The sequence below is a fragment of the Sander lucioperca genome, chromosome 18 (genome assembly GCF_008315115.2).
Source record: "Sander lucioperca isolate FBNREF2018 chromosome 18, SLUC_FBN_1.2, whole genome shotgun sequence".
Taxonomy (NCBI): Eukaryota; Metazoa; Chordata; class Actinopteri; order Perciformes; family Percidae; genus Sander; species Sander lucioperca.
The window spans coordinates 14,338,086-14,356,610 of NC_050190.1; the positions used below are offsets into that span (position 1 = coordinate 14,338,086).

Here is an 18,525-nt window from a genome sequence, read left to right on the forward strand (position 1 = left end):
GTACTAACTCAGTTTTACAGAAGTCAATGCATAACAGTTTACCCGCTATGCGACTCCTGAACAATTTCCTGATCAAGAGCTTGTGGCTTTTTATGATATTGATCTCTTAAGGAAGGAAAACAATCTCCCTGGAGATGTGAGGAGTTAATTGTGTTGCTCTGCTCTAGACATTTAGGTAGATTGGCTGCTTGAACCTCTTACACCTAAGTTCAAGAATGGTCTTCACACCCACTATGTCACCTTGCAGGGCTAGCATTAGAGTAGTCTAAGTTTTATATTTCACTTTTTCAAGATGATTTGGGCAGCTGCAAACACTTTAATCAAAAATGAAAAATAACTCTCATAGAAATTCTGTGATTTTGTATCAGATTTGGCCAATGGTTGTTATTAGAGCTTTTGCCTTTGGGAATGTAAAGTGTGGCTTTCGTGACAGGTGAAAAGAGGCCAGACAGCTCGACAGAATCATTTGAACTAGGCCATGAGGAGAAGAGGGAAGAACAATTTGAAGGCAGCCATTGTGGAGCTTCCAAAGGCAAGAAAAAACAGAAGGACTTTGTCAAGAGAAACATTGAGGTATGTCAAAGTTCATGTTGGGCCAAATGCAGTCCTGGGGTATATGGGCAAGTCTCTCCACCTTTTATTTTCAGTGAGAAAAATATTTGTCTCTAATTCAAGAGAAATATATAGTTTAGACTTATAGGGCATCACTGAAAAGAATAAAAAAAATGGTATGCAAATAATGATTTTGATTCTCTTTTTTCTCTCCAAATGCAATAGCTAGTAAGTGGTGAGGAGGACAAAGTGTTTATGACTCAGGCAGAGAAAGAGCGTCTGGCCGATCTCCTCCGAGAAGTAGACGAAGAGGACGGTGCCAGAGGCGCAGACAGCGAGGTAGGCTGACATTGAAGCCCTAACAGACATCATGTGCTGTAGGATGAGTCTCTCTTTTTCAAGTTTGTTCCCCTTCATGTTCATAAGTCTTGGGGAGCAGCATTACTGTAGATGATCCCATCCACCACTTCTGCTACCAACATTTTGATATTTACTACATTTAAAACAGTATGTTCATTATTAAAAGAAAGCAAATATTGCTTCCAGTGTTTAGCCACAACCATTTTTGAACAATCTCAGTGTTCATGAAATGTTTCTTTCACAATCGTATTTGTTAAAATCTGTGTCATTATCTAACATTTGGCCTTTTGAATGGTGTTATTAAAGACATTAAGTAGCTCAACCAGACGTTGGCCCTCAGAACAGCACATAGAGTAACATTGGTCAGACATCCATGTTTTGATGACTGCTTGGCAGCTCAGACGGCCTCTGGGCAGAAGATTGTGACTCCTCAAAGCAGTTGAAATTAATGAACCAGATGTCAAGTGCCATATGTAGTTCACATGGAATGCTGCATGCTACGGATTCATTTTGTTATCATGTTTTCAATTTCAATAACAAGTCCCTCTGTGGTGTTTCTGCAATATCCTGAGGCCAGGATCTTTCATATAGCCCTAATTTAAGCTACAGTTGCACTCATGGTGCTAATGAGGGTGTGCTGATGGAGCTAAGAGCCAAGAGACTGAGACCTGATGATGATGATTCATCTGAGAACCTGTGTCACATAGAGCAGTAGAATATTTCACTGTGAACCCACTAGCACCATCCTAACTTCAAATGTTCTTTTATTTTAATTTGCTCTAATAGCCCCTTTGGCAGCTGTGAGGCCAGTTTGAAGTCAGATGGGATGAAGCCTGTTGGGAAGCTAGAAGGAACATACTTACCTTTCACATACGGTTCCATTTAGTCTGACCCCGACAGTTCTGCATCCGTGGGACAGCTTGCCAGAGGTTTTGGTTTTTTTCATGTCTTCCTGCTCTATGATGTTTGTCTTGACTTTTAGAACAATACTGCAGTAACTGTGGTGGCAGATACCAAACTGAGGGGAGCTCAACTTATTGGCTGGTGGAAGACTTCCTGTTATTGAGAGGCGTGCTATTATAAATGGTCATAACGAAGCAAGCACATTATTTATGTCACCAGGACTTTGGCAGTGATGCGTCTTTAGTTTGGAGGACTTCACTCAGTTCTTGGCAGAATACTCAGGGACACATCAACCACAAGCTGCTGCACACGGTTTGCCTCACACACTTTTTTTTGATGGTACTGACTCTTGTCCTAACAAGTTCCACAGTTTTGTGTAGGTCTGGTAACCCGAGGCAGCAAATCAATAGCAGTCAGTCATCGCATAACTTTTCGGTGCTGCTGTAGTGGATGTAATCATTTGTTTTATCAAAGGAAAAGTTTGACATGCGTAAAACACTTATTTCATTTCTTGTCGAGAGACATGACAAGATTGATCCCACTCTTGAGAGTTAGATGAAAAGCTCAATTTCGGTACCATTTCTTACGCTAAATATGAAGCTGATCAGATAAGATCTGCAAATAGGAAACACAAATCAATGTCCAAAGAATTTATTGATCTCATTTCATCATTTCAATTTTGGCTCTGTGTGGTGCTCCACCTATCGACCCCTGTGTTTGCTGTTTTCTTCTGCTCCCCCCTCAGAGTGCTCAGAGGTCACAGCTGTGTTCTTTACAGTTGGCATGACAGCCTTACTGCAATATCCTCCTATCTCACCACTGGGCTGTGATGAACTCACCACCCACCCACTGTTTCCCATAGGATATAAGGAGAGTCTCAAACAGTCACAGTGAAGAGGCGGCAATTGTCAACGTTTTCGCATTTGACTAGCACCCTGTTCACCATCCAGAAGTGAATACCAAGTGTGAGAGTCAGACTTGTACCGCTTCCCTGTTCCAGACATCACTGTCACAAAGTTGCTGAATAAGGAATAGTTAGCTAATGTTTATCAGTCCCCATTTAAGGTTGCCACTACATAAATCAGCCTTATAACCCAGTGGGCCATGACTTATTTCAGCAATGATTCTCTTCCAGGAGGACATGTGGGCTGTGTCAGTCCTGACAGGCCAGGGTTACTCCCCAGAGCCCTCTGACCTGGAGCAGCTGATTGACATTGACTCCAAAATTTGCCTTCTCCTTCCTGCCGAAGAACTTCTCTCAGTGCAAAGCTCATTCACAAACCTTAGCATGTCCCAGGTATGTATCCAACAGCACTACTGTCTACATTATAACAGCAATGAGTTTATAGAGTGCTGTTAACTCCTCTAGACACCGTCCAAGACTGCACTGAGGTGAGGTCATTAAGTCTTATTACAAGGTCAGCTCATCGATGGCAACATCTTGTAAAATCTTTTGTTATTGACCCTCAGGGAGTCACTCCCTTATTCGTTAGTGGGAAAAAAAACAGTATTGTGTAATTTGGGACTGAGGCTTGCATCACTTTTCTATCCGCGTTTCCATATCAAGGCCATATAAAGCCACTTGTGCATTATTTGGTCCTCGTAAATTTAATGTAAAGATTTTGCTTTGACTATTGTTTTCTTATTCTAATAATTATTTTCCATATGATCAGTGGCAAATTTGACACATTTAGGAATTTATAATATTTTATGTATTCATCATTTTCATACCTGATTGTTGTCCGTGATTCCCAACATTTTCCTTTTTAGTCGATTCCCTGATTTGCATGTATAAATCTATTACATTTTGAAGTTTGTACCAACTCGTAATGCTCACCCTTTAAATGCTGTACATTGTCTGAGTTTAGAGTATGAACTGCACCATCACTACCACATCAGAGTGTGGAGAACCAACTTAATGGATATTTATAACTGTAAAGATTTTCCAGGCCTTGGTCCTGGTCTTTGGCCCACTCCTCGACGTTAGCTCAGTGAGTTATCTCAGAGCCTTATCTCACTGCATTTTAAAGGCCAGATGGCATGCTCATCATTTGCGTAGCCTGTCAGTGGAAAATTGTGTTTTTAAAGTCATAAAAAACTTTACAATGCTGTTTTGTGAACCCAGGGTGCCATTTTCTAATACCACTTCTGGATGTAGACAAGGAAAAAACTGAATAGCACATTGACTATACTAACTACATAATGTCCAGAATATTTATGTTGCTGGCCTATATTATTTCCCACTTTACCACTGTAAATGTACTCATTCATCTGATGTTGTAAGGAAATGGCAGTATAAAACTAAGCTTAAGTCCTCCAGCTTTCTGTTTAGATGATAAAGATTCTGAATATTTCTACTGTCTTGTGTGGGATGGAGCATTAAAATAAAAATATGATCAAAGTGATGTGACGTGTAGCTGAAATGAATCGATTAGTTGATTGACAGAATTAATTGCCAACTACTTTGATAATTGATTAATCGTTTGTCATTTTTTAAAACAATCCTCCCTTGTGCTCTCCCTCACATGACATGGAGTGGAATTTTGGCCAAATACTACAAAACTGGGATATTGCTGGGCAGCTGGATGTGCTACTTTGTGTAACCTACATCCATTCCCTTTCCACCCCTTAAACATCATGCCCCAGAAGAGTTTTGGGGAAAGTAAAATTCCCCATCATCCATCCATCATCTGCTCTGCATTAGTGCTGAAATGGCTAATGTAGGCATTCCTTTTAAATTATGTAAAATAGGAGTAAAACAATGACACGACACTTTTGTCTGTAAAGCAACCGTTATCAAATGATCCCACTTCAGATGATGACAATTTTGAAATATTAGTGTTTTCATAAAATAAAAAGCAAAAGGTTGGTTAACCTCACATCGGTGTGGCTTAAAAAGTAGCAGTTTCCTTTCCTTACCTACCAATTAAAGGTAGACTGCACTGATAATAAATCTCTTTCAGATTCATTCCGTGGCCATGAATCTTAAAGGTGGTCCCAAAAGTAAATATACTTTTGTTTTGCAGTTACCTTTCTTCTCGGCAGTAGCTTGCAACAGTCGCAATATTTCCTAACTGAAACCACTTGGACAGCAATTCAGGAACCTGCTTGTTTGCTTGCTCATTCCATGGCAATCTATAATGTACACACGAGATAATCAAAACTCTGTTTCAACACTGCTGAAACCTTTTTTTCCCCCGTGATATTAAATCACGGCCTCAATGTCCTCGTTTGCTGTGTCTCTATGTTTTCTGGCCACGTTAGATCTGTCACGTTTTACATGGAAGAGGGAGTTATTCACCTCTCCCCAGTGAGCACTCGCTCATAAAGGATCAGTTGGTGCTTTAATCCGTGATCTCAGAACTTGGCGGCATCCTTTCCCAAAATGTTGTGATTGATATTCTGAGGAAAAAGCAGCCGTGCATTCCTGTGCAATCACCTTAGTGTTAGGCTCTCTGGCTAAGCGGGCCCTTTGATTGAGCCTGTGAGGGTGGATGCAGTCTTGTGAGGCCTGGCACCAGCCGGGATACTGCCACAGAGGAGAGTCAGTCCCCCCCATCAGAACCTAATTACAGAGCTGGTGGAGGTAGAGAGAGTGCCAGCTCCAGAAAAGGAACAAGGCTTTTCCCTTTCATTTGGAGATATATATGCTGAAAGGCTTATGACATATACAGTAAAGACTACTGTATACTGGATAGGAAGACCATAGCACACATATTGCAGCCAATCTAATTGTAGCAATACATTTTTTTTCTATGAAAAGCGTACTTTGTACATATTTGTACATATTTGTACAGGTGAAAATATCTAGAGCAGAGGTGGTCATCTGTGGATTCTAGGTTTTAGACTGTCATGTTTAGCAATAAAGCACATATCAGTTACCAGCTACTTGTCTTTTTTTTTTGTCCATTGTCCAGTCAATCCCTCTCATGATACCATAAACCACAGAATCAGTGTTTGTAGAAGCACAGTATCACTCATATGACCACACGGGGGGTGAGTCATGGTCAAAGTCTATCATCAGACAAAGCCTTGTTTTCTTGGCCTCTGGTTCATTTTTGATGATTTCTGATGATTTTTGATGATAGGGAAAAGGACAGGGAGCCACAAACCCTTTAACGATCTGGATCGAATGGAATCAAAACACAATTTGAACAGTGTTTTACTTGGACGCTTTTAATATTGTGACAGCATTGCTTTCTTCATTTTCTCAGGCTTTAAGCTGAAATAGCCTATTTGTCATTAAAAACATCTGTTGGCACAAAGGATTTATGTACAGTACACCCCTCCTACTGTACCACTGTGGTAATGCCTGCACCACCCACAGTTGGAAGCCAGAAGAGGTGGATTCTTTGGGTGGTTGGCGACATGGGTGTGTAAGCGTTTGTGTGTCTCACAGATCAGAACTACATAGGCTCTATCAAATGGGTGTTGTTTTTTTTAAAAGCGTGGTTACATTGAAAATTAATGGATGGCATTGTACAACACGGTTTTCAGTCACTGTCCCACTGTATTTGATTGCATCAGATCCCTGCCCTAATCAGCAGGGCTTCAACTCCTGTGTTTGCATAGTAACTCCAGCTATGTTTTTGTTGTGTATTGGTTGGCTATATTTTGATGTAAGACTATGAGGTCACTTTAGTCACATTGTGTGGTTGCTGATGAGCACCCATGATTTTAACTACAGCGAATGTTAAGTGAGAGAGCAGAGTTTTGGGCATAAAACGCCCTTTTGACCAACACAATGCGGTCAAGGAATGTTTGGAAATTTATCTTATTTGGTCCGAGTCATATAATTAAACAGCTGCGGAAAAGCTTTGGTCACGTTATGTTCATCTAAAATGTAGGTTAGTTCCTATTTTATATCATCGAGTGTAAGCTGTGTTAGAGTTCATGATAGAATGTCAGGATACCAGCTGAACCCAATATATTCATAATGTTCAGAAATGTGATACAGAGTCATTTTTATCAGATCAATATGTTCTTGTTAATAGTGATGACTGCAGGAAGGCACAAAAAGACATCTTATCCTCTGTGCTAAGGAAGAAAATGTTCTCTCTGGAATAGGATTTTCATGTCCCTACTGAAATATTGGAAATATGCTAATTCACAACAGAAAAGGATGTCTATTTTGTTCCTTAGCTGTGGCTGAAGTTTGGCTCCAGCACATATCACACTGGTAACCAACGTGCCAGTGAATGGATGTGTTCTTTATTTCATAGTGTATTAGCATGAAAACACTGGAATTTAAATATATGCTAATATGAAACATATAATATAATCTTTGCAGCCTTTGTGGCTTACATATCATGCAGGGGTCTGGCTGTACAGCTGCATGGTGAGAACTAAAATGTCAGGTTTGTCATGTGGCCTGCTTGGTGTTTTTTCACAAGGTTAACTTGGCTAAAAAGAATAGACTCCACACCCTTCCCCACCCTATAATTCCCATGAGACCCAGTTTATTGTCTTATAAACGCCTCTCCCATTGGTGCTATCCACAGTTGTGTTAAGTGGTTTAAAGAGATTTTTCTCAGTTATGGTTAAGCTCTAACTTTCGACTGTCCCACTCATTATTCTCCTGCCTCTATGATCCAAATTAAATAGCATTAAAGCATTTTAGAATATTATCACAACCCACTATTCTTTGTATTTGAATACATGGCCGAGCTTACCATATTTTAAAGGAATAGTTTGACATTTTGGGAAACGTGCTTATTTTGTTATCTTGCCAAGATTTGGATAGCCAGTTAGCTTAGCACAACAACTGGAAACAAATGGGGAATAGCTTGCATGGCTCTAGCCAAGGTAACCAAATCTGCCTAAAAGCACCTCTAGCTGTGTGTTCAGAAAAAAACTTTTAAAAAGGTGGCGAGGTCGTATATACAGTCAATGGAAAGATGTGATTAGCTTACAGCTAGTCTATAGCCACGACAGTCCACTTCCGGGATTGCTCCGGAAATTCTGCCGGATGTCACTCTTTTCGGCCTGATGTCCGTTACCTTTCGCTTTCTTTGTGTTGTAATTTTAAACTCCGGTGGATTTATGAGGACTATGGTTAACTGCTCCTCAGATCTCTGCAGGGTAAATCCAGACAGCTAGCTAGACTATCTGTCCAATCTGAGTTTTCTGTTGCACGACTAAAACAACCTTTCAACGCACACGTTCCATCAAAAACAAGTTCCTTCCAGAGGCTTTTTAGCAGCGGCACCATGGCTCCACCTGGTGCTTAACACCACCCAAGACGATTGTGATTGGTTTAAAGAAATGCCAATAAACCAGAGCATGTTTTTCTCCCATCCCAGAATGCTGTGTGGACTAGCCAGACCCTCCTCCGCAGCGCTGTGAAGGTAGGTCTGGCAAAGCGAGACTAGCTTACAGCTAATGTCTGGGCAGCATACATTGTTCTGGGCGACTCAACGAGGACTGCACAAACTGCATAAAGTCGAGTGGACAAATTTATGCGAAAGATGTGAGGCAAAAATTAGCTACGCCTTCTGTTTGAACACACTTCTAAGCTTGTTTGCCATGTTTTATCTCATTTGTTTAATTCGTATGAAAACCAAAGTGTAAAAACAACGTGGTTTCGGACGCAGCCAGGCTAGCTGTTATCTGGCAAACTATTCTTTCAAGCATCACACTTACAATGCTCACAGTCCCATATTTAATCTCTCATCATTGATAAAGCACCACTCCATTGAGCTGAAATGTAGGTCAGATACTGTGCCTGACAAAACACAGCATGTCACTCGGGGACTAGAAGGGCCAAAAGATGCTTGGATGCTTTCCCTTCAGATGCTTCTGATAAATATTTTACATGGTCTGCTTCTTAAAGCTCTTTGTTCAAATTAATTTCTGTCTGTGTCATTATTTGGCACTTAAATTACTTTATATCAGCGAAGTGTTCCTGGGTGGAGATGACCCTGTGAGTCTCTCTTAACCACAGTAAAAGCCATAGACTGTGAAGTATTTACAATGATTTGGAGTGATCCCAGATGCGATATTTTCTTCCACAGCACAAGCAGTGAAAACTTCAATCAGATCAAACTTTTTTCGACCTTTGATTGCTCTTTGGATTCTGCTAAGATACTGAAAATACACAGGTGGTGTGGATATTTGAACCCAGAATCACATTCAACATGCTTTTTTGATTGTAAGATGCACCAGGAGGTTTTGATCTGTGGAACAGTGATTGCTCCAGACCACCCTCCGTTCTGGAAAAAAAAAGCAAGTATAAAGTCCAGATGACCCACAAGTTAATCTTCTAATACACCAGGAATGTTCAGCAATCACCAAGTCATCTAACACAGATCCAAAATACTGATGTAAAAACATGACCTCTGGAGGATGACTCATATACAAACAAATTTCATATCTTGGACATTTTTAAGATGCTGATAACCCTCTCTTATTGTCTCTCATTGAGTAGATCGATTTGAGGTCTGACTTCACAGAAGGAGGAGGGGAAGGAATTACAGTGTTAAGAGTTAGCCTTTGACTAGTCTCGCATTGTCAGACCTTCCTCCACAGCGCTGCGGAATATTCGGCGGCACCTGAACAATCCCGGAAGTGGAACATCGTCGATATAGACTAGCCTTTGTGCAATGCGAGTGGTGCAGGATTAAAACCATTTCCATTACCTTGCCTACCCAAATGTAAGCATGCAGGTAGGTCTATAACATGTATGGCAGACATATGTGTTACAGCACCTCTGTCTTAAAACTTGGCAGATGTTTACAGGTCATAGTGGGGGCAAAATGTCAGTCTGAGAGACAGAGAAAGAAATACGGGAAAGAGAGTAAAGTCAAAAGACTCTCAGCCATAGCTTCCGAACAGCTTACTCCTGAGCTCACACAGTGCTCGTGGCAAGGCATGTGGACAGGCCTTGGCAGGTAGCCTGGGTCCACGTGGCACAGCCAGAGCTCCTACTATCCTTCAGATTTGCATAGAGACAGAGAAACAGAGAGAAAGAGAGGAGCATGCTGTTCTGAACAACGCCAGCCATCTTGGTGTGAGTCAGTATAGCTGGCTCCCTTTCATCATAACAGCAATGTCCCTTTGCAATATGTAGACAAGAGCCGTTAACAAGACATATTTTCGTATTGAGTACCTCTGTATAAAAAGATGGGTATTAGGGATTGTAAATTACCATTATCTCAGTGTATAGCAAAAACATGCTGTTTTCATTATCTGTTTTTTAATGACTTAATGTGACCAGCAGACATTTTTAATATAACAAAGGCCCCCAGAGTCAAGGCCAATGAGCCATTTTGTGGCTACTGCACGCTAACACAAACTGCTGTTTGAAATGCTGGCTCACCTCCACATCACATAAGTGTTTTTCAAGGAAAAACCCATTGAGTGTTTTGTCCTTTCTTAGAATTGTGCAACTCTTTGCATCATGTTTGCAATTTCCATGACAGCTCATCCATCAATTTTAGCTAGTTTGAATGAGTTATAGAGAACTTGGTTGAAAAGACCACATCTTGTACAAATTTGTTTGTTTGGAGTATGCGGTAGCATTTATGTTTTGCTATCGTTGACACTTCCTTGGATTAGCTGCCTCAGAGCATGTTGTCCCTGTTTAGTTCGTCTTGAGCGTGTGAACAAGTTCATCAAGCTCTCAGCAGTTCTTGTTCTGGCTCTGGCCTGGTCAGGCAGTCCACCTAAACACCTAATGTAAGAGGGAACCTGAAGCAAGCAGTAGACAAGTGCATCCTCTTCTTATATTGCAGCAGGACACTTATACGTAAGGGTGACCTAATTATATGTCTTGTTTTCTTGTCTTGTTTTCCTGATCTGAAAAGACGTCTGCATGAGAGGATCCAGCTGTTAGTTTTGGCAAATCGCACCACAGATGCAACCCACATTGGAGCAGAGAAGCTCCAGGCTACCAATCTCAATCGCTCCCTCCACTGTCTAACAAAACTAATATGACACTTAGTATTGCTGAGTGGCATCCAAGAATTGTTTTGATTTATAAACATAAGTAATCCCCACAATTTTTCCTATTTTGTCACTTTGAACAACAGTGATCCATTAACCACTGCAGCTGTTTAACACCATGACATCCACTAAATGGTATGTATTGCCTCTATTTGCAATCGTAAAATTGATTACAGGATATCAATAACCACTTAATGAATGTGAATGCTTGATTAAAGTTGTATGATACATATAATCTACTAATGATGGTTTCGCTCACAGCAATTGGCAAATATTTTTTTTTCATATTGTCAGAAAGCAAAATCTGAACCATCTATCTATAAATTGCAGGAACGTCTGTCTGTCAGTGTGTGTGTGTGTGTGTGTGTGTGTGTGTGTGTGTGTGTTATGCGCATATCTCTCAAATTGTTAGTCCAATGGATATTAAACTTGACAGGTGTCTTGCTACGGGCACGTGTAAGTGCGGTGCCAAGTTTGACGTTTTTTGGATTAGAAATGCAAAAGATATCGTTAAATATATAGGTAAAAGAAGCACACATTGGCTTTTGCCGCTCTAGCCGCTAGCCACTCCCCCTCTCACCCTGAGGACCAGAGACAGAGAGCAGCAGAGCTTTGGCAGCTAAAATGTGACATACACCTCAGACCCAAAATGTGCAAAGTAGCACTACTAAGTCTTTGAATAAACAAACGACAATTCATGCAAACATGCAAAGCACAACCAGACAACAAGTGCAGACAGAGCGTGATGCCACTGATAGGCAGGCTATCTATCTTATAAAGCGAGACATATCTGTATGTATGTGTGTCCGTGTTTGGGGGGAAGGTAACCTTTTTTACCCACATGCAGAACGCTTTAGAACAGTGGGGGGGACTCTTTTCCTGCTATTGTATTAAATTGCTGTGAGCTGGTAGAACATACCGTAGCCTAATCTCAGAGATTATTCCTTCAGAGCGCTGTGCAATGCGAGAAAATCTCAGAGTTGAACCGGGCAGATACATCAGTTTTCATCAGACTCACCCTGGGGTTTAGATTTAATGAAACAGAATTGATGAAAATGATGTGTCAAAAACAATACAACAATAAAACACTAAACACTGCCAGCAGCGGACTTGGATCTATGTTTCTCCCTGATGGAGTCATTTAAGAACCAGTCCTGTGACATGACAAAACAATACACTGCAAGCAGCGGACTACAAAACATGATTCCCCTGTTGGGTCACAGTTTGCAGTCCCGAATCATTGTAAAGTTCTATCATATATTCCCTGAACCTGGGGGGGTGATTCTAATCCCATTGGCCCATCGTTGGCATGGTGATGTGTTGGGCGCATCTCATTGGCTTCCTTAATTTCTTTAGGTGAGATGGCCACACCTCTAACATGAACTCTGGGGATTTTTCCCGGACACAGATCAAAGGATTCTAGCGTGAGGATCAATTCTATTCAATCTTACAGAGATAAACATTTCTACTATTACTCGTTGGGACAAAAGTTATCTTTCCTGTGAGGAAAATAAGTCTCCTCCAGTATGCAAACTGACAGACATGACCTCATTAACACAACACATTGCAGCTTGGGTTGGTGTGTGGCAGTTAGTATTGATACAATGTTTTTCGGCTCAGTTGCAGTGTCACTCAGTCCCATGGCAGTTCACATAAAATAGGTTACATTTTTAACCTAAAAGTATATTGCTCTAAAAACATCACCAATGTTTTAACTTTTTTTAAACTCAACAATAGCGCACTGCCATGAGTCCATGCCGCTAATGTCTGATTACTCCACATTTTCATTGTGATATTTTGTGATTACATTCTGAATCTGCAGTGTTCTCTGTCAGGTAAATACAGTAGTACAATGTCTTCCTCTGATGTAGAAGTAGCCTACGCTGTAAGTCAGTAGTAGGCTATACAGTGGAGTTGCATATTAAGTGGTTTGGGGTCCTTCTGTAAGTCATTTTGGGGTACAATTTGGTTTTGATGAATTCTACAAGCAGCAAGACCACAGGCCAAGTAATCGCCCGTTCCAAACAGGCACATTTTCAACAGGTACTGTACTAGTAAGGTGAAACAAGGACAGCTTCTCAGGCGTCGTCTTATCATGCACAAATTACCTTTTCCATTTTAAAATTAACATTTATTCTGCATTCAAAGCGTAGCTCGCAGTCAGCGTAATATTTACAATGCTGCACTTTATATCAACTCTTGACACTAATGCAACATCAAAGTCCAAGGCTTTCATTTGATATTTCATCAATAGGCTGAAAGATAATTATGTTTGACATGTTTTTCATACTGAAAGAAAAGAAAGTCTAGATCTTTGTGGCTTCCCAGCAGTCTTGTGACCCAGATAGGTGATGTGATTATTGGAGATCTTCAACAGCATGTCAAGTGGTTCCTCTGAGGAGAGCCAATTACCAGCATTTTGCTGATGTTCAGATAAGCTGAACCCTGTCCTCTCTATTTGGAAATCTGTCAGTCTAACCTCATATTAAGTTAAAGCTATCACACATTCCAGAAGATGAAGCACAAATATCGTATTAGAACAATCACTGGAATCTATTACGAAACATTCCCTTATTCTTCTCTAAGAAGTGAATCATTACTACAATTTGACTGGCACAAGATCATAGACTAATCTACTGTTTATTCTTGCCAATGCCTTTGGAAATGGATCTAAACCTTTATTAGTAGTGCTTAATCAGGTATATACAGTATTTAGAGACATTGTGGATAAAGTATTGAAAATAATAAGTTTTAGGCTACCCTGTGTCAGGTTAACAACACTTATGATCTCATACAGCTTTCAATTGTCAGTTGTCAAAGATAGTACACATTTACATGCAGTATTTTAAAGTTGCTAACAATATCCAATATGTTTTATTTGGCATTTCATTTAAAGCATTCGTGCAGATTAGAGTGCGAATCGGGCCGCATTTTTCTGTCCAAGCCCGGTCCGAGCCCGACAGAACAGTAACCGAACCCGACCCGAGCCCGACAGGCATTAAGATATTTATGTCCGAGCCCGACCCGAGTCCGACACAGTTAAAATCTATTTTTTTTCTCATACTAATGACACATGTATGTTTGTTTGTGTGGAAAGCCCGCTTTTATTAGGCAACTGTAGGAAGGCATTCGGAAATGTCAACAGATGAGCGCATCAGCACACACGGGGCAACAAGCGCACGTTAATAAGCTGTTTAATTTAAAATGTTAAATGTGTTAACCTTTCCTGATTGCTTCGTTTCCGACCGTGGTCAGAAAATCAGGGGAGAGTCGTTACCTCCAGGGCCAACGTTATAAAATGAATAATGTCGGGGTTAAAATCCTGTTTCAGGTGAGCAAATTAATGTCTGGGGTTTATTTTGGACACCGCACACACTGTGTACAAAACTTTAACTTATTCCACCAACTCTGCTACGGTCGCATCTACAACACTTCTGCTTCCTCTTTCTCTATCTCTCTTCTGCCCACTTTACACACACACGCACACACGCGCACACACGCACGCACACACACACACACACACACACACACACACACACACACACACACACACACACACTGAGCTCTCTTAAAGGAGCTGCAGCACCATTTTACAACAAATGCCTTATCGCACTGATGTAACCGAGCCTGACCCGAACCTGAACATCATTTCTAAATATCTGTCCGAACCCGGCCCGGCCCATCGGGCTCGGGTATCCATCCTCTAGTGCAGATGAACCTTGTAGGACACAATACAGTGTATTTGTTAGCAATGATGGTCGGTCAGTCGGTCAACTCGCCTCTTTGGTCCAAACTGAAATATCTCTCAACAACTTTTTGATGAACTGCCCAAAGAATAAATCCTAATAGTTTTTGGGAGATTTGGTGATCGCCTGACTATTCTTATAGTGCCACCAGCAGGTCAAAGTTGTCACTTATCCAGTAAAATATCTCCACATCTACTGGATAGATTGGCAATAAACTTATTTAAAGATATTCATGGTTTTTAGATGGGGAAGTCTATTGACTTGGTGATCTGACTTTTTCGTTCCACCATGAGGTATACATTTGTGGTTTTGAGTGAAATATCTCAGCTATTGGATGGATTGCCATGACATTTGGTACAGACATTCATGTCCCCCTGAGGATGAACCATAGTCACTTTAGTGGCATCTGGCACCATCATCAGGTCAAAATATACTTTGGTTTATGACCAAATACCTGCAAAGCTGATGACTTTCCTATCAGCCTAAGCTATACTTTGTGTTTAGTGTTAATTAGCAAGTGTGTCATGTTAGCATGCTGATGTTAGCAGTTAGCTGAAAGCACCGCTGTGCCTAAGTAAGTAGGCCTACAGTAGGGTGACCAGACGTCCCCGGTTTCGGTGACCTGTCCCCGGCTGGAGATGTCCCCGGAAATGTCCCCGGTTTTCACTGTGACTCACAGGCTCAAGACAGCCAGAGCAAGCCTCAGAGCTCAGAGATGTTCTAGAATTCCCATTTTACGATGCTAAAATTACTGTTTTCTGTCTGGTGGTCTGGTCTGGTGGGTTTAGCGAATGCAATTTCGCAGACTTTTTATGTTTAAAAAAGGATCTTACTCTTTAACAGAAAGATCGACCTCCTTAGAAATCCTTTCCATAATGTTGTCAGACACTTAGGATATTAATCTGAGCCTGTCAGTGGCAAAACGAGTAAATACAAGCGGCACAATTGACGTCCTATTAACTTACATTGTAGCTTGTTTCACCGTTGCCGACTGCAGCAATCTCGTTTAATACTGGACCAATGTCAAAGGAAAATATTTCCTCAATAGTTTTAATTGTATCCGATACTCAATGAGCTGTTGCAGAAACAAGCCCAGCGTGAAGCAATAAAGCAAAAGCTGTCAGATAAATGTAGTGCAGTAAACATTACAACATTTCTCTCTGAGGTGTTGTGGAGTACAAGTATGAAGTAGCAGCAGGGGCGATTCTAGGATCAGACCTTTAGGGGGGCTCAGCCCCTAATGAGAATGTGACACGGATATAGTGCATGCAAAAGTATTAATCTGCGACATGAAATTACCAACTTCTTCACAACCGCACTCCTGCTCTTCCTCTGACAGATAGAGACTCAGCCAAAGGGCCAAAATTATAATGTATTCTCATGTAAACTATGTATGTCAACACAGAATATACTTATATATATATATATATATATATATATATATATATATATTCCACTTACAAATATGAATATATATTTCTACTGGTATGCTTCCTAGTAACATTAATGCAAAAATATGAAGAAAAAAATCTATTCAACCTGTGTGTGCATGGTTAAAATTCTGAAGTGCAAAATAGTTCAGGCTACAGCACAAATATTTCCATTCATAGATAAGAATAATCAAGTCTAACCTCTGAATTTCTTTTCAAAGTGCAACAGATTGATGCATTTAAATGTTAAAATGGACAAAATTTTCTTACAGGGGAGCATGCCCATGGCCCCCCCCCCCCCCCCCCTGGGGCAGTGTCCCCGTTTTAAGTTTTACAAAGATAAAAACTAGGGATGCACCGATGCATCGGCTGAACATCGGTAACGGGCGATATTTGCCTCGTTAACTGCCATCGGGGAATAAAAATGACATTCGCCGATGATTATATGTGTCATGAACGCTGTGCTCAGGAGAAACTTTTTTTTCCCTCTTTTTATTTGGGCGGGGGGAGAGACCGAGACGGAAGAGGGCACCCGCGCACTCTCCTCAGTAACTTAGATTAAACAAAGAAGATGGCGGTCGTGTGGCAATATTTTACAGTTTCAGAGAAAGATCAGCGTTTTGCAGTTTGCAATACGTGTTCCATTGAAATTTCAAGAGGGGGGGCTGTTAGAAAGTCATTTAACACAACAAATCTCATTGGACATTTGAGAAGCAGGCACGAGGCGGTGTACGGCGATTACCTGCAAGCTGACCAAAAACGGAAAAATGAAGCCGCCAAGAAAGCGCAAACCCCCGGTAAGACTCAGACTTCAATTGACACGGCGTTTGAGAAAGCCAAACAGCTGCCTCCAGACAGCGCCAAAGCAAAACAAATAACAAACAAGGTGATGGAGTTCATCGCTTTAGATGACCAGCCTTTCTCTGTAGTGGAGGACGTGGGTTTTCGGAGTCTGATGAAGTTTATGGAGCCACGCTACACGCTGCCGAGCCGGTGTCACTTTATGAGAAATACACAAGGTGAAAGATAGCCCTATTTATGTTTGTATTTATGAATAACATAATTTATTTATTTTAATAACATAATTTATTTATTTCACTTGTTTTTGCATTTACACTTGATGCATTTTTTTTTATTTATCAGAAAAATATTTTTTATTGGGCCATGAAAATAATCTCATTGAGTAAGTTTTTGTTTATCAGGCTAAAACCACTCAAATAATTTTGTTGGGCAATGTACTGAAACAATCTTTTCATTGATTAGTTAGCAGTCAACGGTTTTTGAATGTTATTTTTCAGAAAAGAACTTGTCATAAATAAGGTTATAACTAATGTCAACCAGAAAGTGACATAAAGGTTGTTTTTGTTTCATAAATTGGTCTGATTGAATTTGTGCTCATTCTAGGATAGTGTGATCAAGAGCCGAAAGACTTGTATGTTTCCGTGGCACAAAAGAAGGAATAAATAACAAAAAGAAAAAACATCGGCATCGGTATCAGCCCAGAATTTCCCAATCGGTGCATCCCTAATAAAAACATTACCTTTTTGGAGGTATTTACGCTTCTGAGCTGAAAATGTCCCCGGATTTTGTCTCAGAAATCTGGTCACCTTAGCCTACAGTCTCAGAAAGATGCTTGCATGACTTTAAATCTTGTTTTATTCCTTTGGATTAAAAAAATTACCAAAAGCTTGCTAAATGAAATAGATTTTTTGCAGAGATTTGAGTGTGCAGATGCTTTTGTCTATTAAAAATCTAATAAAAAATATCTTTCTGATTTAGTTTGTTGAATCTGAATACTATAATTAGCTCCATTGAGACTTAATTGTATCACTTGTAGTTTAACACTGTGTCTACACAGAGAGAAAAGGAAATCGTTGGGACTTACAAACTATGTAAACCTCCCAGCTTTGCTTAATTTTCCTTTGTTGTAACTATGGTAATACAAGGCAGAGATAGAGTAATGAGAAGGTGAAAGCCAGGAAACATGATGTGTCATTTGTGGACCATCTATCTTTGCTGTAATTAGGGTCAAATCAGTGAAGTTTATACAAAGACTGTGGACTTTTCCCTTACACTCACCAAAATTCATAGGGTGGTAATTTAGCCACAGAGAATTAGTAAGTAAGAAAATATGCGACATACATGCCAAATTCAATCAGATTTTGGTCAGTGATAGGTTTATCATTGCTAAGCCCCACAGACAATTTTAAAGTTTGTAGTCTATAGTTCTTGAAAAGTAGGGCAGCTGTCATTTCCAAATTAAATAAACTGTTTCTCCCAAAGATTTGGGCTTTTTTAGAAACGTACATTTAGTGGTGTGAGGACGGTGGTAAAGCTAGACTTTAATTTTTATTTTTCCTGGTTGGAACGCCGCGTTTCTTACTCTGGTGGCATGACAGCAGCCTGGTCCTGTCGTGGTCCTGGCTTTTGTAGTCTGGATGAGGGAGTTCTAACTGAAGGGCTCTAGTAACGAACACTTAAAAGAGGCTTCAGATAGAAGCTGTCATTATTTCCTTATAGGGAGCCCGAGGACACTGGTAGGTGAGGCCACACACTTGGGGAAAGATCTTTTTGTGTTTGCCAAGATTTAA

At 40.5% G+C, this 18,525-nt stretch overlaps 1 protein-coding gene across 4 annotated transcripts in view; it reads left to right on the forward strand.

Moving 5' to 3' along the window:
* The window catches only part of fsip1 (fibrous sheath interacting protein 1), a 51,735-nt gene that overhangs the window by 1,374 nt on the left and 31,836 nt on the right, over positions 1 to 18,525 (forward strand). For 3 of the 4 annotated variants that reach the window (XM_031278444.2, XM_031278445.2, XM_031278443.2), the window contains exons 6-8: positions 434 to 573; positions 778 to 891; positions 2,951 to 3,112. In XM_031278444.2, coding sequence (XP_031134304.1) covers positions 434 to 573; positions 778 to 891; positions 2,951 to 3,112 — 416 coding nt within the window. The remainder of the gene's footprint in view (positions 1 to 433; positions 574 to 777; positions 892 to 2,950; positions 3,113 to 18,525) is intronic. The other variant, XM_031278448.2, reaches the window with a different exon arrangement.